This window comes from Neodiprion virginianus, chromosome 3, assembly GCF_021901495.1.
Source record: "Neodiprion virginianus isolate iyNeoVirg1 chromosome 3, iyNeoVirg1.1, whole genome shotgun sequence".
In the NCBI taxonomy this organism is placed as follows: Eukaryota; Metazoa; Arthropoda; class Insecta; order Hymenoptera; family Diprionidae; genus Neodiprion; species Neodiprion virginianus.
In genome coordinates this window covers 22,095,133-22,115,277 of record NC_060879.1, presented here as the reverse complement: position 1 = coordinate 22,115,277, position 20,145 = coordinate 22,095,133, and the positions used below count along the sequence as shown (strand labels likewise).

The following is a 20,145-nucleotide window of genomic DNA, read 5'->3' as shown; positions in this document are numbered from 1 at the left end:
TTATTGCGGTGTGGATTTGTCCATAAGAGATTAGTGATCTGAATTATGTGAAAAGTGCGTCGCTTTATCGATAAACCTGAGATGCTACAACTACTACATGTGAAAGTGTGGAACAGCCCAGAGTCGAGGTAACAATACTTATTTTAATTATTGATTGATAGTTCACGGTGGTCATTTAAAGCCGAACGAATTCGTAAATATGAAACAAGACATCAGTAATAATTAATTTGAAAACTGAAAAGCCAATTTCCTAAATTAATTCAAGTGTCGTGTTTTGTTTTTCACAGATTTAAGCAGAGACTTCCGAGTAACTTTTCCATTTCTCGGCAACGTTGGTGAGTTTGCATGTGTTAGGTTACGGGTATTTCCCTGGGATTCCTTTGTCACGTGGCGTGGCGGTAACAATTGTTACACAAATCTTCGATTTATTAGCTGCATGGATAGGCTCATTCACAATCGCAACGTGCTTGACTTTCAGTCGTATCATTTTTTTTTCGCAATGCAATTTAACGTAGCTCACTTAAAGTTAGACGTTTTACACGTTGCTAAAAGTGGAATGAGCATCGCGACAGTTAACCATCGCTTACTCGGCCCTCGCGAGATGGAATTGTGTTTCGTAACTGATGTAATAATCTACGTTTGAATTTACCGATGATGCCGTTTAAGTGGTGGATTCACCTGAGGTTTCAAAAGTATTCAATTATCCACATTATTGTTAAATTGATAAAATTCCAAAGTCTGGCATAACGTAACGTAATCAATTTGCATCTTATATATCATTTTCAATCTTTTAACAGCCAACAAGTATTGATCAACTGCAGGCTTAGCTCGCTTAGAAAAATGCTAATTAGCATTCAGGATGTTTTAATCAATTTTACCAAAGGTTAATGTACCGATAGTCTGCCAACATTTACTAAAATAACAAATGCAATATTAGAGTTGGCGGGATACAACCGCGATACTGTATTCTGAGAAGGCAGACTACGATACAAAAACATTTTGCTCCCAACAGGTAACCAACGAAAATGTAAGTCAGTGACCACGGCGCAAATGATGAAGAATGATGTGTGTTGGAAAGAATGGAGAATCGTTTAGGCCGAATATAGGTAACCGGGTAGGTAGGTGGACGTTTTGGGATCCGTCGCGGGATTTATGCATGAGTGTGTGAATCTCTCTTTTCCGTTGGGTGGCTTCGTTGGGAAACTGGAGAGGGTAGGAAGGTCGCGATGTACCGTGATGTTACTAACTTTTGTAATCCACAGCGTCAAACGATCACAGACATTTTTTTCCCAAAAGACTCCACGTTCGAGTCTCTCGACCATTTGTAAACATTTGAGTATTAACGAGATTAAATTTCTCATTTCTTGTCACTTTGCAACGATTTTTCAATCGTTATGCAATTCGATTATTTAGTCATCACCGATCGTTATTCCATTCGATTAATCTCTGTGATCGTCTGAATGGGCAAAACGTATCTCTGGACCATTTATCGCGTTCCGTGGTACGCTAGATGGGGAGAGATGCTGAGCTCGAAGACTTCGCGTCGAAGAGGACCGCCGACCGTCACGCCACACAATAATGCATGCCCTCCAACCTCCCTCCCAGTTTCAATTTGATTTGTAATCTGAGAACAACAATCCGCATAGCAATGTATCTGATATCTAAAAGATGCAGATGCGGATTGGGTTTCTACAGAATTTTTGGGACAAGTCCCAGAATATACAAATTTTTTGACAGTTTAATCTGTCGCGCCTTATTGCGCGTAGATTAATCACGAGAATTGAATGCAGCATCATGCGCGTAAATTAATAACGAGAATTGCACGCAGCTTCATGCGCGTAAATTAATAACGAGAATTGGACGCAGCTTCATGCGCGTAAATTAATAACTGAAGTTGGACACGTTTTTTGCACGTCGATTTTGAAAACAGTATATAAAAAAGTTACGCACTCTCGATGTGCTGATTTTTCAGTTCTTCATCAACTTTTTAACCGATAAGAAAATTTTCAAGTTCCACGACGCCTTTTGCGCGTGGACTTGATACCTTTCAGTTATGATAGAAAGCGCGACATTTGAAAACCAGCGATCAACGCGCAGGAACAAAAATCTCGGTAGTGTATACTGATAGTAAGAAATCTTGGTGTAATTATTTATGAAATATATCCGAAATGTACAGAAGTACTCGTTTAACTGATCACATTATTTTCTATTTCAGTGTAACAAAACCAATTTTGTAACAAATGCAGTGAGAACTATAGGATGTTCGGTCGAAAAAAATATTCACTTTAATAACTCAAAACAGAAAGAGATGTGGAATCAAAAAATTTAGAATACTTGTTGCTCAGCAATGCAATTAATAATCGAAGCAGCTAATATTAAAGTGAATATCATGTTGGACTCGACCCATTTTTTGTCAGTGTATGACTTGTGATTGTGCTAACCATACCTCTGTCTGTTTCAGCTAATTAAACCTTTTGTCTGTTTCAGCCATTCAAACTTTTTGTTTGCTTCAGCTAATCAAACCTTTCGTCTGTTTCAGCTAATCAAACCTTTTGTCTGTTTCAGCGAATCAAACCTTTTGTCTATTTCAGTCAAACAAACGTTTTCTCTGTTTCAGTTAATCAAACTTTCTGTCTGTTTCAGCTGATCAAACCTTTTCTCTGTTTCAGCCAATCAAACTTTCTGTCTGTTTCAGCTGATCAAACCTTTCGTCTGTTTCAGCTAATCAAACCTTTTGTCTGTTTCAGCGAATCAAACTTTTTGTCTATTTCAGTCAAACAAACCTTTTCTCTGTTTCAGTTAATCAAACTTTCTGTCTGTTTCAGCTGATCAAACCTTTTCTCTGTTTCAGCCAATCAAACTTTTTGTTTGCTTCAACTCATCAAACCTTTCGTCTGTTTCAGCTAATCAAACCATTGGCTGTTTCAGCTAATCAAACCTTTTGTCTGTTTCAGCCAATCAAACCTTCTATCTATTTCAGTCAAACAAACCTTTTCTCTGTTTCAGCCAATCAAACTTTTTGTTTGCTTCAACTAATCAAACCTTTCGTCTGTTACAGCTAATCAAACCATTGTCTGTTTCAGCTCATCAAACCTTTTGTCTGTTTCAGCCAATCAAACCTTTTATCTATTTCAGTCAAACAAATCTTTTCTCTGTTTCAGTTAATCAAACTTTCTGTCTCTTTCAACTAATCAAACCACTTGTCTGTTTCAGCTAATCAAACCTTTTGTCTGTTTCAGCTAATCAAAGCTTTTGTCTGTTTCAGCCAATTGAACCCCCTGTATATTTCAGTTAATCAAACTTTTTGTACATTTCACCCAATTGAACCTTCTATCTGTTTCAGCTAATCAAACCTTTTCTCTTTTTCAGCTAATCAAACTTTCAGTCTATTTCAGTTAATTAAACCTTTTGTCTATTTCAGCTAATCAAACATCTTACCTGTTTTGTCTAATCAAATTGTCTGTCTGTTTCAAAAAATTAATTTGTCGCATTTTTCGTTAATTGTATGGTTCACTTATCTAAGCTAATTCTTAGTATATTTTTGTCCATCAATATATTCCACTAATGGCATTATCATCTGTTCCAGGTAACTGAGGTCTACTGATATACTGAAAAATTAACGTCTCATTTTTTAGGCATAGGTCTGATTTAGGTCTTGTTCAGGGTCAGTCATTGTGATTTCACCGATACATAGATTTAGCGATATAGTTCAGAATCATCATGATCACAAAGTGTGGTAAAATTTATTCAGCTCTAGTTTTAAAAAAAATGGTTTTACAATCTTTTATTGCGATCGTTTCAGTGTCAGAGTTATTTTCTCGAGTCGCTCATAGGTCATATTTGATTTGTATTTCACTGTAGAATTATACAGCTCTGTCGTATCTTGGTGGTTGTGCTTATTCTACTTCGATTTGATTCCATTTCTTCAGAGATTTCTGCATCGTCTTCTGATAGATAAATGCCAAAGTCTTACAGGGATCCGTGTTTTCGATCTTGGTCCAGTTTTTGATTGATTTGCGTATTCACCAGGTTCTCTGTTTCAGTGGTTATCTCATATCTCATAAGAAAAAAATCCATTTGCGAACATCCAAAGTCAATCGCCGTTCGGATATAAGATAACAATCACCCTTCATCCATAATTAAAACAGTCATGTTTCATCAATACTATTCAATGCTACTATTCTCCGTGGAGTAGGCCTACTGGGGATACCACGTAAAAAAAAAACGCTCCGGGTGCTCTACCGCTCGCGGTGGTGTGGAAACGAGCATAAGTGAACTTATTTTCACTGATCAAATACTAACGTATTGTAATTCTTCAAATGATACTTTTATTTACGCGTAAATTTAACTCATTCGATTATGCGTAACGCATGTCGAATGTCGCATATGTAATACCTCCGGATTTCTCTAGTTTAATCAGATTAAATTCCATGTAAATATATTTTTCTTTTTGATAATTTTCGTTTCTTAATTAAAGTCGAGAAGGTGCACATACCTTTGGCAATTCCAACATCTCTCCCTCGCTTGACCTTTCGCAATCGACACAGTAAAAGCGTTGAATTATAAAATTCGAAAGTTTTACTCGCTACTCATTGAACAACTCAATTTTTCGGAGATGATAGTTCAATTTCAATTGCCTATACATACTTATACATTAATTCCTATTGTTAATGCTGGTTTCTTATGTTTTACATTTTACTTGCATTATACCACGGCAGGGTGCGGACATATGCTTCGGTTGGTTATGACATATTCGTTCTTACACTTGTTTTGTAGTTGTAGTATGTAGTTTTTCTATTTGATCTTTTTTTAATCTCTCGAGTTCGTTTAACATAAACCGAAAAGCAGCCCTGACTCCATATTGAGAATACTAAACATTAGAATTCAGACGTTGAAACACTGATTTTTCCGTTTCTGACGCAACATCAATTACTTGTACCACCGAAGAAGATCGATAGGCTAACGTAACCTTAAATTCCGTAAGCACATCTGTCTCTGATCTCGTCAATATACATCAATCAGTCATTATACTTGATGGCTCTGCCAGTATAAACAATAAAACAAAATTAGATTGTAATACGCATTGTTGTTCATTCAGCCAAAAATGAAACCACCGAAAAACAAAAAGCCTCCGCAGGAACAGCAAGGCATTTCTGAAAAGAGACCATGGCCATCTTACATTCAGGTAATACTTCTGTCGTTCACTGAACTTGCTGCAAAATTGACACAATTTTTCTCCCACCCAGGAGCGGCAAGTATTATTTGACAAGCTAAAAGCTGAATACGACGCTGAATTAGCTGCAAAATCGACCTTTGATATTAAGGTGACATTACCTGATGGGAAGCAGGTTGATGCTCAGGCTTGGCGAAGCAGTCCTCATGACATTGCCAAGGGAATAAGCCCCGGATTGGCTGATAACACTGTAATAGCAAAGGTGAACGGGGAACTGTGGGATCTGGATCGCCCTTTGGAAGCAGACTGCAAGCTGCAGCTAATCAAATTCGATGATCCTGAGGGTCAGGCGGTTTTTTGGCATTCCTCCGCACACGTCTTGGGTGAAGCCATGGAGCGGGCGTACGCAGGTTGCCTATGTTACGGACCGCCCATTGAGAATGGATTTTACTATGACATGTATCTAGGTGATAAAGGAATATCAAATCAGGATTTTCCCCAGCTTGAAAGCCTAATAAAGGGTATAGTCAAGGAAAAACAGACCTTTGAGAGACTCGAGATGAAGAAGGAGGACCTGCTGGAAATGTTTAAATACAATGAGTTCAAGGTTCGCATTCTTAATGAAAAAGTGAACACTCCAACAACAACTGTGTACCGTTGCGGTTCCCTGATTGATCTCTGCAGAGGGCCTCACGTACGGAATACTGGTAAAGTTAAGGCAATCAAGGTGACCAAGAACTCTTCTACCTACTGGGAGGGCAATACCGAAGCAGAGACGCTGCAGAGGGTCTACGGCATCAGTTTTCCTGATACAAAACAGCTCAAGGAGTGGGAAAAGTTTCAGGAGGAAGCAGCCAAGCGGGATCATAGAAAGCTCGGTAGAGAACAGGAGCTATTTTTCTTCCACGAGCTTTCTCCTGGATCATGCTTTTTCCAGCCTAGAGGTGCCCATCTGTATACCACTCTGATAGATTTCATCCGCACAGAGTACAGAAAGCGTGGTTTCCAGGAAGTCGTTACCCCAAACATATACAACAGTAAATTATGGCAAACTTCGGGTCACTGGGCCCACTATGCGGAAAACATGTTTTCTTTTGAAGTTGAAAAAGAGGTGTATGCTCTGAAACCAATGAACTGCCCTGGGCACTGTCTAATGTTCGACCAGCGCACAAGATCCTGGAGAGAGCTACCCCTCAGGATGGCAGACTTTTGGAGTCCTGCACAGAAATGAATTGTCAGGGGCGCTTACTGGCCTGATTAGAGTTCGAAGATTCCAACAGGATGATGCCCATATATTTTGCACAATAGATCAAATCTAGATGCTGCATTTACCAAAGAATTTTAGATTTTTATAACAGAATTTTTATTATTATATTTACAGCAATACTGGGTCAGAAAAGATATGAATTTTGTACAATACAAAAAGAGGGTACTATTTTAATCACTCTCATCATTGCTGTCTGTTAGGAATTCACCATCGTCTAATATATCATCTTCCGAAAGTTCTTCCTCGCCCATATCGCTCAGATTAACAAATCCATCAGCATGTTCAGCATCACTCTCATCGTCAGAGAATAGTTTCAATTTTTTCAATCCATTCTTGCTGTGAATACTATTGGCATTGTTTGTATCATCACTCAAATTTTTATTGCCAATATGGAATTCATCAGTCTCATCGTCATCTCCAATGGACTCAACTTCCCACAGTGATTTTCTTTTTTTTGCAACTTTTTGTTTTTTCGGAACACGATATTTCATTGCATTCTCTTCACCGATCCTTTTCTTGGTTTCTTCAAGCGGCGTTGGATCATCGAGTACAATTTCACCAGTCTTCAAAAGGTATTCTGCATACTGCTCTGGTATACTTTTGAATTTGTTTATTTTACCTCGGATTTGGCACCAAGTCAATTGGTAATAATTCTTTTTATCCCTAGCCATAGCCTGGAATAGAAAAAAGGGTAAATTCAGAAGAGTAGTTTAAGAGATCCAACTGCTATTACAATTATTTCTTGCAAATTTTTGTAGCGTCAATATTCTGCAGCATTACATATCATTACCGTTAAATAACCTCAGGAATAATTAGATGCATAAAGTGGTTTTCATTTTACATTTTGCAAACTGAGGTTTCTGGAAAATTTCTCGATTGTGCGACAAAATGTTAATATTACATATACATTTTGAATGTAAAAAGAATCCCGGCAACTTTCTTTGATGAGATCGGAGTTCAAAACAAATAAGTAAGATATGGATTTAAAAAAAAAACCTCGTCAGTCTTACATTTTTGTTTTCTCCTTATGGTTCGATTGGTCCTTACCTTATAATCATCTCCATACTTTTCCATCATATAAGTGATAAATTGAACCTGATTCTTGGGCAGACGGAATAAGCGTTCCCTTGGTGCCTTGGCTTCATTTTCGAGATCGTTGGCAACATGGATCTCTCGTTTGAAAAGATTTATTTGATTCGTAGAATCTTCTTCATCTACTTCCTGAACATTATTCTCGGTGATAATTTTATCCCGCTTAATAACTCCAATCAAATCTTGCTTTATTGAACGAATTTGCAAAACCTCGTTAGGATCGTATGTTAGGCCCATTTCATTTAAATTTGAGCGTATCGATTTCTTGCGCTCCCACTCATTTTCAATTTCTTTGCTAGAAAAAAATGATTGATTATCGACAAATGAATCAAAGAATTGTATCTGAGAATGTGTTTATGTCTCTTGTCATACGTTTTTCCTTTGTATTTTGTTTTAATATAAGAAAAAAATGAGAATAAAGACGAATTGCGAAATGAAAAAGATTTATAAGGATATTGGTATCTTGTGCAAAAAACTTATAATTTCGGTCAACTTGCGATATCAAATAATTCCAATTTACACCAATATGTCCTATTTTGTCAAAACCTATTTGTACATTATTTTATTTTATTTTGTTCGTGACAGATATTTGAATAATATTGTTCTGAGGAGGGCCCCCACCAGGGCCGAAACGTTAACACGATAAAAAGTGTTTTGAGTTGTGACCTTCATATCCAAGAATAACTTTAATCAACAAATCTCCAAGGTCAAGATAAATCATCTTCAATTCCAATTTATAGGATAAGTCAGATTAGGTTAGGATTGCTTACCAATCGATTTTCGGTAGTTTTTGAAGTTTGTTTCGCAAACGTTTGCGATTCACGTTCGCTCTGAACCTCTTCTTGCGCTTTTGTTTGCGTACTTTTGTCATATTGCGTTTGGTTTTTCACTTTTTCAAATGTTGAATTTCATCCCGAAAACACGTGCCAAGTGTATTATGGCCACATTATAGCATCATCGACAATGAGGACCTCAACTATCAAGTGTCGAGTTTTGGAGTTCCGTTCCTTCCACACAGGTAAGTTTCAAACTGACTGAAGGAACAGAATGAATGCGAATTTGCATTATTTCTAAATATTAAATATTTTTACTATTTCATCATAATTTCGTACTTAAGGGTCATAAAAAAGGAAGCATTTCTATAGGAAAATACGTAAATTGTTTGACGAATAAAGCGAAAAGGGCAAATTTGCTTTCATTCTATTCCGTCATTCCGTTCGAAATTTACAACGTGGGATATAAGATTAGATTTTCATGGGCAGCAAAATTACGCGGCAGCAAGCAGTGCGAGGCTGCGACAGCGAATATTTGTCCGTGAAAATGTGTCGGCAGCGGAAGCAAAATGCTGCCAACAGACATGGGCATACCGCATACGAAATACCGAGAGAGAGTAATATGATTGGAACATCCGACCGACCCACTACATGAAAATATCTTCAGGATACCTCATTTTGTTAATAAACTCTACTAATTGCAGTAATCTTACAATAATAGTTTGGTTAGTTCGCTACCGCAGTTACGTATATTTTTTTTTTTCGTTCTTGTAATGCAATTTCACAAGCTCATCTGCAGTCAATGTTTTTCTGTCAAATTTGTAAATCTTACGTCTACGGGTGGTGGTCTTCGAAGATTTGCAATCAGGGAGGGTGTCATGGATGGATCAAGAGAGAATTTACATGTTTCTATACTATTGTTTCTGAAATGAATTATGTTCCGTCTATTACAAATTTATTGCCGTGATTTACAACGAGCTTTCCTTAGTTTTTTTTTTCTATTTATTATGTACGCAACTCAACGATGAATTCTGCGAAATCTAAACTATTATAGTCGAATACAGTCATACTTAAACCAGATATTCGTACGGAGCATATTACCCACTGAGAACCTTGGAAAAGGTAGTTGAAGTTTTTTACAATTACGGTATTTTATGTTGATTCGAATTTACTTTCGACCCGATAATATTTTGATACGTTTTCAGTTACTAAAATGTTAAAATTTGTCTGATCTTTCAAATTTATGAGAACCGAAGCTGACAACTTGAACATTTTATGTAGTATCCAGGACTGTATCAGTTTGTATGAAAGAAACATTTGTAGAAACGGAAACCACAATTCTGATACGAATCAAATTATCTCTGATTTCTTTTGACAACCGAATGATCTTACATTCTATTGTATACCAAGTATTAAAACGAATAAGATATAATAAGGTAGAACCAAAATCAAATTTAGACAAATTTGTTTCAATTATTCGTAATTATGAATGATGGTGGAATGAGATTTATTTAATGAGAATTGCAGCTGAAGTATAAATAACTTCTGAATTATTGTTAATGTATTCACGTAGACTGTATAAAAGTATGCATGAGTCGCATTACAAAATAAGACATTTGGTTCATATCAATATTGAGGTGAGGTGTATTTTTTTAAAGTTATATATTTTTGAAGTGTGAAGAGCGCTCATATTTTGGCTCTTTTGTATTTGCATTCACTGTTACAAATCTGTAAACCTATGATTAATTATTATTACACCCCGTGAGGTACTGCCTGTATTGATTTTCGCTAATAGAAAAAATCCTCATGAATTCACAGGGTCAATAGTGAACGTGTATCGTGTTAAAATGTAGTTCTCTTTCAGGCTTCGGCATTTGCATGTCAAAAATGGTAATAATTTCTATTGATAAAAATCTGAGGAAAATGAAAACAACATTTAACCGTCAGGGTAGTGCCATATGAGAAATCGATGTACTGTTACTTGTCATTAATATAATAAAAATTCATTCAATAATATCACAGAGTTTTCATTCCGCTAAAAATGCTGTAGCACCAAATAAAATGGAAATAGAAACGAAAAATCTAGATGGTGCATTTACCAAAGAATTTAGATTTTTATAACAGAATTTTTATTATTATATTTACAGCAATACTGGGTCAGAAAAGATATGAATTTTGTACAATACAAAAAGAGGGTACTATTTTAATCACTCTCATCATTGCTGTCTGTTAGGAATTCACCATCGTCTAATATATCATCTTCCGAAAGTTCTTCCTCGCCCATATCGCTCAGATTAACAAATCCATCAGCATGTTCAGCATCACTCTCATCGTCAGAGAATAGTTTCAATTTTTTCAATCCATTCTTGCTGTGAATACTATTGGCATTGTTTGTATCATCACTCAAATTTTTATTGCCAATATGGAATTCATCAGTCTCATCGTCATCTCCAATGGACTCAACTTCCCACAGTGATTTTCTTTTTTTTACAACTTTCTGTTTGTTCGGAACAGAATATTTCATTGCATTCTCTTCGCCGATCCTTTTCTTGGTTGCTTCAAGCGGCGTTGGATCATCGAGTACAATTTCACCAGTCTTCAAAAGGTATTCTGCATACTGCTCTGGTATACTTTTGAATTTGTTTATTTTACCTCGGATTTGGCACCAAGTCAATTGGTAATAATTCTTTTTATCCCTAGCCATAGCCTGGAATAGAAAAAGGGGGTAAATTCAGAAGAGTAGTTTAAGAGATCCAACTGCTATTACAATTATTTCTTGCAAATTTTCGTAGCGTCAATATTCTGCAGCACTACATATCAGTACATTAAATAACCTCAGGAATAATTAGATGCATAAAGTGGTTTTCATTTTACATTTTGCAAACTGAGGTTTCTGGAAAATTTCTCGATTGTGCGACAAAATGTTAATATTACATATACATTTTGAATGTAAAAAGAATCCCGGCAACTTTTTTTGATGAGATCGGAGTTCAAAACAAATAAGTAAGATATGGATTTAAAAAAAAAAACCTCGTCAGTCTTATATTTTTGTTTTCTCCTTATGGTTTGATTGGTCCTTACCTTATAATCATCTCCATACTTTTCCATCATATAAGTGATAAATTGAACCTGATTCTTGGGCAGACGGAATAAGCGTTCCCTTGGCGCCTTGGCTTCATTTTCGAGATCGTTGGCAACATGGATCTTTCGTTTGAAAAGATTTATTTGATTCGTAGAATCTTCTTCATCTACTTCCTGAACATTATTCTCGGTGATAATTTTATCCCGCTTAATAACTCCAATCAAATCTTGCTTTATTGAGCGAATTTGCAAAACCTCGTTAGGATCGTATGTTAGGCCCATTTCATTTAAATTTGAGCGTATCGATTTCTTGCGCTCCCACTCATTTTCAATTTCTTTGCTAGAAAAAAATGATTGATTATCGACAAATGAATCAAAGAATTGTATCTGAGAATGTGTTTATGTCTCTTGTCATACGTTTTTCCTTTGTATTTTGTTTTAATATAAGAAAAAAATGAGAATAAAGACGAATTGCGAAATGAAAAAGATTTATAAGGATATTGGTATCTTGTGCAAAAAACTTATAATTTCGGTCAACTTGCGATATCAAATAATTCCAATTTATAGGATAAGTCAGATTAGGTTAGGATTGCTTACCAATCGATTTTCGGTAGTTTTTGAAGTTTGTTTCGCAAACGTTTGCGATTCACGTTCGCTCTGAACCTCTTCTTGCGCTTTTGTTTGCGTACTTTTGTCATATTGCGTTTGGTTTTTCACTTTTTCAAATGTTGAATTTCATCCCGAAAACACGTGCCAAGTGTATTATGGCCACATTATAGCATCATCGACAATGAGGACCTCAACTATCAAGTGTCGAGTTTTGGAGTTCCGTTCCTTCCACACAGGTAAGTTTCAAACTGACTGAAGGAACAGAATGAATGCGAATTTGCATTATTTCTAAATATTAAATATTTTTACTATTTCATCATAATTTCGTACTTAAGGGTCATAAAAAAGGAAGCATTTCTATAGGAAAATACGTAAATTGTTTGACGAATAAAGCGAAAAGGGCAAATTTGCTTTTATTCTATTCCGTCATTCCGTTCGAAATTTACAACGTGGGATATAAGATTAGATTTTCATGGGCAGCAAAATTACGCGGCAGCAAGCAGTGCGAGGCTGCGACAGCGAATATTTGTCCGTGAAAATGTGTCGGCAGCGGAAGCAAAATGCTGCCAACAGACATGGGCATACCGCATACGAAATACCGAGAGAGAGTAATATGATTGGAACATCCGACCGACCCACTACATGAAAATATCTTCAGGATACCTCATTTTGTTAATAAACTCTACTAATTGCAGTAATCTTACAATAATAGTTTGGTTAGTTCGCTACCGCAGTTACGTATATTTTTTTTTTTCGTTCTTGTAATGCAATTTCACAAGCTCATCTGCAGTCAATGTTTTTCTGTCAAATTTGTAAATCTTACGTCTACGGGTGGTGGTCTTCGAAGATTTGCAATCAGGGAGGGTGTCATGGATGGATCAAGAGAGAATTTACATGTTTCTATACTATTGTTTCTGAAATGAATTATGTTCCGTCTATTACAAATTTATTGCCGTGATTTACAACGAGCTTTCCTTAGTTTTTTTTTTTCTATTTATTATGTACGCAACTCAACGATGAATTCTGCGAAATCTAAACTATTATAGTCGAATACAGTCATACTTAAACCAGATATTCGTACGGAGCATATTACCCACTGAGAACCTTGGAAAAGGTAGTTGAAGTTTTTTACAATTACGGTATTTTATGTTGATTCGAATTTACTTTCGACCCGATAATATTTTGATACGTTTTCAGTTACTAAAATGTTAAAATTTGTCTGATCTTTCAAATTTATGAGAACCGAAGCTGACAACTTGAACATTTTATGTAGTATCCAGGACTGTATCAGTTTGTATGAAAGAAACATTTGTAGAAACGGAAACCACAATTCTGATACGAATCAAATTATCTCTGATTTCTTTTGACAACCGAATGATCTTACATTCTATTGTATACCAAGTATTAAAACGAATAAGATATAATAAGGTAGAACCAAAATCAAATTTAGACAAATTTGTTTCAATTATTCGTAATTATGAATGATGGTGGAATGAGATTTATTTAATGAGAATTGCAGCTGAAGTATAAATAACTTCTGAATTATTGTTAATGTATTCACGTAGACTGTATAAAAGTATGCATGAGTCGCATTACAAAATAAGACATTTGGTTCATATCAATATTGAGGTGAGGTGTATTTTTTTAAAGTTATATATTTTTGAAGTGTGAAGAGCGCTCATATTTTGGCTCTTTTGTATTTGCATTCACTGTTACAAATCTGTAAACCTATGATTAATTATTATTACACCCCGTGAGGTACTGCCTGTATTGATTTTCGCTAATAGAAAAAATCCTCATGAATTCACAGGGTCAATAGTGAACGTGTATCGTGTTAAAATGTAGTTCTCTTTCAGGCTTCGGCATTTGCATGTCAAAAATGGTAATAATTTCTATTGATAAAAATCTGAGGAAAATGAAAACAACATTTAACCGTCAGGGTAGTGCCATATGAGAAATCGATGTACTGTTACTTGTCATTAATATAATAAAAATTCATTCAATAATATCACAGAGTTTTCATTCCGCTAAAAATGCTGTAGCACCAAATAAAATGGAAATAGAAACGAAAAATCTAGATGGTGCATTTACCAAAGAATTTAGATTTTTATAACAGAATTTTTATTATTATATTTACAGCAATACTGGGTCAGAAAAGATATGAATTTTGTACAATACAAAAAGAGGGTACTATTTTAATCACTCTCATCATTGCTGTCTGTTAGGAATTCACCATCGTCTAATATATCATCTTCCGAAAGTTCTTCCTCGCCCATATCGCTCAGATTAACAAATCCATCAGCATGTTCAGCATCACTCTCATCGTCAGAGAATAGTTTCAATTTTTTCAATCCATTCTTGCTGTGAATACTATTGGCATTGTTTGTATCATCACTCAAATTTTTATTGCCAATATGGAATTCATCAGTCTCATCGTCATCTCCAATGGACTCAACTTCCCACAGTGATTTTCTTTTTTTTACAACTTTCTGTTTGTTCGGAACAGAATATTTCATTGCATTCTCTTCGCCGATCCTTTTCTTGGTTGCTTCAAGCGGCGTTGGATCATCGAGTACAATTTCACCAGTCTTCAAAAGGTATTCTGCATACTGCTCTGGTATACTTTTGAATTTGTTTATTTTACCTCGGATTTGGCACCAAGTCAATTGGTAATAATTCTTTTTATCCCTAGCCATAGCCTGGAATAGAAAAAGGGGGTAAATTCAGAAGAGTAGTTTAAGAGATCCAACTGCTATTACAATTATTTCTTGCAAATTTTCGTAGCGTCAATATTCTGCAGCACTACATATCAGTACATTAAATAACCTCAGGAATAATTAGATGCATAAAGTGGTTTTCATTTTACATTTTGCAAACTGAGGTTTCTCGAAAATTTCTCGATTGTGCGACAAAATGTTAATATTACATATACATTTTGAATGTAAAAAGAATCCCGGCAACTTTCTTTGATGAGATCGGAGTTCAAAACAAATAAGTAAGATATGGATTTAAAAAAAAAACCTCGTCAGTCTTACATTTTTGTTTTCTCCTTATGGTTCGATTGGTCCTTACCTTATAATCATCTCCATACTTTTCCATCATATAAGTGATAAATTGAACCTGATTCTTGGGCAGACGGAATAAGCGTTCCCTTGGTGCCTTGGCTTCATTTTCGAGATCGTTGGCAACATGGATCTCTCGTTTGAAAAGATTTATTTGATTCGTAGAATCTTCTTCATCTACTTCCTGAACATTATTCTCGGTGATAATTTTATCCCGCTTAATAACTCCAATCAAATCTTGCTTTATTGAACGAATTTGCAAAACCTCGTTAGGATCGTATGTTAGGCCCATTTCATTTAAATTTGAGCGTATCGATTTCTTGCGCTCCCACTCATTTTCAATTTCTTTGCTAGAAAAAAATGATTGATTATCGACAAATGAATCAAAGAATTGTATCTGAGAATGTGTTTATGTCTCTTGTCATACGTTTTTCCTTTGTATTTTGTTTTAATATAAGAAAAAAATGAGAATAAAGACGAATTGCGAAATGAAAAAGATTTATAAGGATATTGGTATCTTGTGCAAAAAACTTATAATTTCGGTCAACTTGCGATATCAAATAATTCCAATTTACACCAATATGTCCTATTTTGTCAAAACCTATTTGTACATTATTTTATTTTATTTTGTTCGTGACAGATATTTGAATAATATTGTTCTGAGGAGGGCCCCCACCAGGGCCGAAACGTTAACACGATAAAAAGTGTTTTGAGTTGTGACCTTCATATCCAAGAATAACTTTAATCAACAAATCTCCAAGGTCAAGATAAATCATCTTCAATTCCAATTTATAGGATAAGTCAGATTAGGTTAGGATTGCTTACCAATCGATTTTCGGTAGTTTTTGAAGTTTGTTTCGCAAACGTTTGCGATTCACGTTCGCTCTGAACCTCTTCTTGCGCTTTTGTTTGCGTACTTTTGTCATATTGCGTTTGGTTTTTCACTTTTTCAAATGTTGAATTTCATCCCGAAAACACGTGCCAAGTGTATTATGGCCACATTATAGCATCATCGACAATGAGGACCTCAACTATCAAGTGTCGAGTTTTGGAGTTCCGTTCCTTCCACACAGGTAAGTTTCAAACTGACTGAAGGAACAGAATGAATGCGAATTTGCATTATTTCTAAATATTAAATATTTTTACTATTTCATCATAATTTCGTACTTAAGGGTCATAAAAAAGGAAGCATTTCTATAGGAAAATACGTAAATTGTTTGACGAATAAAGCGAAAAGGGCAAATTTGCTTTCATTCTATTCCGTCATTCCGTTCGAAATTTACAACGTGGGATATAAGATTAGATTTTCATGGGCAGCAAAATTACGCGGCAGCAAGCAGTGCGAGGCTGCGACAGCGAATATTTGTCCGTGAAAATGTGTCGGCAGCGGAAGCAAAATGCTGCCAACAGACATGGGCATACCGCATACGAAATACCGAGAGAGAGTAATATGATTGGAACATCCGACCGACCCACTACATGAAAATATCTTCAGGATACCTCATTTTGTTAATAAACTCTACTAATTGCAGTAATCTTACAATAATAGTTTGGTTAGTTCGCTACCGCAGTTACGTATATTTTTTTTTTTCGTTCTTGTAATGCAATTTCACAAGCTCATCTGCAGTCAATGTTTTTCTGTCAAATTTGTAAATCTTACGTCTACGGGTGGTGGTCTTCGAAGATTTGCAATCAGGGAGGGTGTCATGGATGGATCAAGAGAGAATTTACATGTTTCTATACTATTGTTTCTGAAATGAATTATGTTCCGTCTATTACAAATTTATTGCCGTGATTTACAACGAGCTTTCCTTAGTTTTTTTTTTTCTATTTATTATGTACGCAACTCAACGATGAATTCTGCGAAATCTAAACTATTATAGTCGAATACAGTCATACTTAAACCAGATATTCGTACGGAGCATATTACCCACTGAGAACCTTGGAAAAGGTAGTTGAAGTTTTTTACAATTACGGTATTTTATGTTGATTCGAATTTACTTTCGACCCGATAATATTTTGATACGTTTTCAGTTACTAAAATGTTAAAATTTGTCTGATCTTTCAAATTTATGAGAACCGAAGCTGACAACTTGAACATTTTATGTAGTATCCAGGACTGTATCAGTTTGTATGAAAGAAACATTTGTAGAAACGGAAACCACAATTCTGATACGAATCAAATTATCTCTGATTTCTTTTGACAACCGAATGATCTTACATTCTATTGTATACCAAGTATTAAAACGAATAAGATATAATAAGGTAGAACCAAAATCAAATTTAGACAAATTTGTTTCAATTATTCGTAATTATGAATGATGGTGGAATGAGATTTATTTAATGAGAATTGCAGCTGAAGTATAAATAACTTCTGAATTATTGTTAATGTATTCACGTAGACTGTATAAAAGTATGCATGAGTCGCATTACAAAATAAGACATTTGGTTCATATCAATATTGAGGTGAGGTGTATTTTTTTAAAGTTATATATTTTTGAAGTGTGAAGAGCGCTCATATTTTGGCTCTTTTGTATTTGCATTCACTGTTACAAATCTGTAAACCTATGATTAATTATTATTACACCCCGTGAGGTACTGCCTGTATTGATTTTCGCTAATAGAAAAAATCCTCATGAATTCACAGGGTCAATAGTGAACGTGTATCGTGTTAAAATGTAGTTCTCTTTCAGGCTTCGGCATTTGCATGTCAAAAATGGTAATAATTTCTATTGATAAAAATCTGAGGAAAATGAAAACAACATTTAACCGTCAGGGTAGTGCCATATGAGAAATCGATGTACTGTTACTTGTCATTAATATAATAAAAATTCATTCAATAATATCACAGAGTTTTCATTCCGCTAAAAATGCTGTAGCACCAAATAAAATGGAAATAGAAACGAAAAATCTAGATGGTGCATTTACCAAAGAATTTAGATTTTTATAACAGAATTTTTATTATTATATTTACAGCAATACTGGGTCAGAAAAGATATGAATTTTGTACAATACAAAAAGAGGGTACTATTTTAATCACTCTCATCATTGCTGTCTGTTAGGAATTCACCATCGTCTAATATATCATCTTCCGAAAGTTCTTCCTCGCCCATATCGCTCAGATTAACAAATCCATCAGCATGTTCAGCATCACTCTCATCGTCAGAGAATAGTTTCAATTTTTTCAATCCATTCTTGCTGTGAATACTATTGGCATTGTTTGTATCATCACTCAAATTTTTATTGCCAATATGGAATTCATCAGTCTCATCGTCATCTCCAATGGACTCAACTTCCCACAGTGATTTTCTTTTTTTTACAACTTTCTGTTTGTTCGGAACAGAATATTTCATTGCATTCTCTTCGCCGATCCTTTTCTTGGTTGCTTCAAGCGGCGTTGGATCATCGAGTACAATTTCACCAGTCTTCAAAAGGTATTCTGCATACTGCTCTGGTATACTTTTGAATTTGTTTATTTTACCTCGGATTTGGCACCAAGTCAATTGGTAATAATTCTTTTTATCCCTAGCCATAGCCTGGAATAGAAAAAGGGGGTAAATTCAGAAGAGTAGTTTAAGAGATCCAACTGCTATTACAATTATTTCTTGCAAATTTTCGTAGCGTCAATATTCTGCAGCACTACATATCAGTACATTAAATAACCTCAGGAATAATTAGATGCATAAAGTGGTTTTCATTTTACATTTTGCAAACTGAGGTTTCTGGAAAATTTCTCGATTGTGCGACAAAATGTTAATATTACATATACATTTTGAATGTAAAAAGAATCCCGGCAACTTTTTTTGATGAGATCGGAGTTCAAAACAAATAAGTAAGATATGGATTTAAAAAAAAAAACCTCGTCAGTCTTATATTTTTGTTTTCTCCTTATGGTTTGATTGGTCCTTACCTTATAATCATCTCCATACTTTTCCATCATATAAGTGATAAATTGAACCTGATTCTTGGGCAGACGGAATAAGCGTTCCCTTGGCGCCTTGGCTTCATTTTCGAGATCGTTGGCAACATGGATCTTTCGTTTGAAAAGATTTATTTGATTCGTAGAATCTTCTTCATCTACTTCCTGAACATTATTCTCGGTGATAATTTTATCCCGCTTAATAACTCCAATCAAATCTTGCTTTATTGAGCGAATTTGCAAAACCTCGTTAGGATCGTATGTTAGGCCCATTTCATTTAAATTTGAGCGTATCGATTTCTTGCGCTCCCACTCATTTTCAATTTCTTTGCTAGAAAAAAATGATTGATTATCGACAAATGAATCAAAGAATTGTATCTGAGAATGTGTTTATGTCTCTTGTCATACGTTTTTCCTTTGTATTTTGTTTTAATATAAGAAAAAAATGAGAATAAAGACGAATTGCGAAATGAAAAAGATTTATAAGGATATTGGTATCTTGTGCAAAAAACTTATAATTTCGGTCAACTTGCGATATCAAATAATTCCAATTTATAGGATAAGTCAGATTAGGTTAGGATTGCTTACCAATCGATTTTCGGTAGTTTTTGAAGTTTGTTTCGCAAACGTTTGCGATTCACGTTCGCTCTGAACCTCTTCTTGCGCTTTTGTTTGCGTACTTTTGTCATATTGCGTTTGGTTTTTCACTTTTTCAAATGTTGAATTTCATCCCGAAAACACGTGCCAAGTGTATTATGGCCACATTATAGCATCATCGACAATGAGGACCTCAACTATCAAGTGTCGAGTTTTGGAGTTCCGTTCCTTCCACACAGGTAAGTTTCAAACTGACTGAAGGAACAGAATGAATGCGAATTTGCATTATTTCTAAATATTAAATATTTTTACTATTTCATCATAATTTCGTACTTAAGGGTCATAAAAAAGGAAGCATTTCTATAGGAAAATACGTAAATTGTTTGACGAATAAAGCGAAAAGGGCAAATTTGCTTTCATTCTATTCCGTCATTCCGTTCGAAATTTACAACGTGGGATATAAGATTAGATTTTCATGGGCAGCAAAATTACGCGGCAGCAAGCAGTGCGAGGCTGCGACAGCGAATATTTGTCCGTGAAAATGTGTCGGCAGCGGAAGCAAAATGCTGCCA

At 35.2% G+C, this 20,145-nt stretch overlaps 4 protein-coding genes, 2 long non-coding RNA genes and 1 pseudogene across 6 annotated transcripts; 3 read left to right on the top strand and 4 right to left on the bottom strand.

Annotated features, from left to right (window-relative positions):
- The first annotated feature begins 4,360 nt into the window (after positions 1-4,360).
- On the top strand, positions 4,361-6,505 carry LOC124300797 (threonine--tRNA ligase 1, cytoplasmic-like; annotated as a pseudogene).
- A 7-nt stretch (positions 6,506-6,512) lies between these two features.
- Positions 6,513-8,629, bottom strand: LOC124300799 (nucleolar protein 16-like). Its single transcript, XM_046755189.1, has 3 exons — positions 8,303-8,629; positions 7,488-7,827; positions 6,513-7,114 (listed from the first exon to the last, which is right to left on the bottom strand). Exons 1-3 carry the CDS (start codon positions 8,401-8,403, stop codon positions 6,611-6,613), a joined length of 945 nt encoding a protein of 314 aa, XP_046611145.1. The 5' UTR covers positions 8,404-8,629; the 3' UTR covers positions 6,513-6,610.
- A 444-nt stretch (positions 8,630-9,073) lies between these two features.
- On the bottom strand, positions 9,074-12,330 carry LOC124300800 (nucleolar protein 16-like). Its single transcript, XM_046755190.1, has 3 exons — positions 11,984-12,330; positions 11,387-11,726; positions 9,074-11,012 (listed from the first exon to the last, which is right to left on the bottom strand). The coding sequence occupies exons 1-3, from the start codon at positions 12,082-12,084 to the stop codon at positions 10,509-10,511; spliced, it is 945 nt and encodes a 314-aa protein (XP_046611146.1). The 5' UTR covers positions 12,085-12,330; the 3' UTR covers positions 9,074-10,508.
- A 314-nt stretch (positions 12,331-12,644) lies between these two features.
- LOC124300488 (uncharacterized) lies at positions 12,645-14,383 on the top strand. Its single transcript, XR_006907226.1, has 2 exons — positions 12,645-12,829; positions 14,298-14,383. It is a non-coding gene; the product is annotated as an uncharacterized LOC124300488 (long non-coding RNA).
- On the bottom strand, positions 13,136-16,310 carry LOC124300487 (nucleolar protein 16-like). The gene is made up of 3 exons (XM_046754653.1): positions 15,883-16,310; positions 15,068-15,407; positions 13,136-14,694 (listed from the first exon to the last, which is right to left on the bottom strand). The coding sequence occupies exons 1-3, from the start codon at positions 15,981-15,983 to the stop codon at positions 14,191-14,193; spliced, it is 945 nt and encodes a 314-aa protein (XP_046610609.1). The 5' UTR covers positions 15,984-16,310; the 3' UTR covers positions 13,136-14,190.
- A 233-nt stretch (positions 16,311-16,543) lies between these two features.
- LOC124300491 (uncharacterized) lies at positions 16,544-18,282 on the top strand. The gene is made up of 2 exons (XR_006907227.1): positions 16,544-16,728; positions 18,197-18,282. It is a non-coding gene; the product is annotated as an uncharacterized LOC124300491 (long non-coding RNA).
- Positions 17,035-19,996, bottom strand: LOC124300490 (nucleolar protein 16-like). Its single transcript, XM_046754665.1, has 3 exons — positions 19,565-19,996; positions 18,968-19,307; positions 17,035-18,593 (listed from the first exon to the last, which is right to left on the bottom strand). Exons 1-3 carry the CDS (start codon positions 19,663-19,665, stop codon positions 18,090-18,092), a joined length of 945 nt encoding a protein of 314 aa, XP_046610621.1. The 5' UTR covers positions 19,666-19,996; the 3' UTR covers positions 17,035-18,089.
- Positions 19,997-20,145: the final 149 nt, after the last annotated feature.

Excerpts from the sequence above, each read along its gene's own strand:
- LOC124300800 (XM_046755190.1), bottom strand. The coding sequence starts at position 12,084 with ATGACAAAAGTACGCAAACAAAAGCGCAAGAAGAGGTTCAGAGCGAAC. Across the intron at positions 11,727-11,983 it reads AAACTACCGAAAATCGATTG|CAAAGAAATTGAAAATGAGT; the intron begins GTAAGCAATCCT and ends ATTTTTTTCTAG. Across the intron at positions 11,013-11,386 it reads AGTATGGAGATGATTATAAG|GCTATGGCTAGGGATAAAAA; the intron begins GTAAGGACCAAT and ends TTTCTATTCCAG.
- LOC124300799 (XM_046755189.1), bottom strand. The coding sequence starts at position 8,403 with ATGACAAAAGTACGCAAACAAAAGCGCAAGAAGAGGTTCAGAGCGAAC. Across the intron at positions 7,828-8,302 it reads AAACTACCGAAAATCGATTG|CAAAGAAATTGAAAATGAGT; the intron begins GTAAGCAATCCT and ends ATTTTTTTCTAG. Across the intron at positions 7,115-7,487 it reads AGTATGGAGATGATTATAAG|GCTATGGCTAGGGATAAAAA; the intron begins GTAAGGACCAAT and ends TTTCTATTCCAG.
- LOC124300490 (XM_046754665.1), bottom strand. The coding sequence starts at position 19,665 with ATGACAAAAGTACGCAAACAAAAGCGCAAGAAGAGGTTCAGAGCGAAC. Across the intron at positions 19,308-19,564 it reads AAACTACCGAAAATCGATTG|CAAAGAAATTGAAAATGAGT; the intron begins GTAAGCAATCCT and ends ATTTTTTTCTAG. Across the intron at positions 18,594-18,967 it reads AGTATGGAGATGATTATAAG|GCTATGGCTAGGGATAAAAA; the intron begins GTAAGGACCAAT and ends TTTCTATTCCAG.
- LOC124300487 (XM_046754653.1), bottom strand. The coding sequence starts at position 15,983 with ATGACAAAAGTACGCAAACAAAAGCGCAAGAAGAGGTTCAGAGCGAAC. Across the intron at positions 15,408-15,882 it reads AAACTACCGAAAATCGATTG|CAAAGAAATTGAAAATGAGT; the intron begins GTAAGCAATCCT and ends ATTTTTTTCTAG. Across the intron at positions 14,695-15,067 it reads AGTATGGAGATGATTATAAG|GCTATGGCTAGGGATAAAAA; the intron begins GTAAGGACCAAT and ends TTTCTATTCCAG.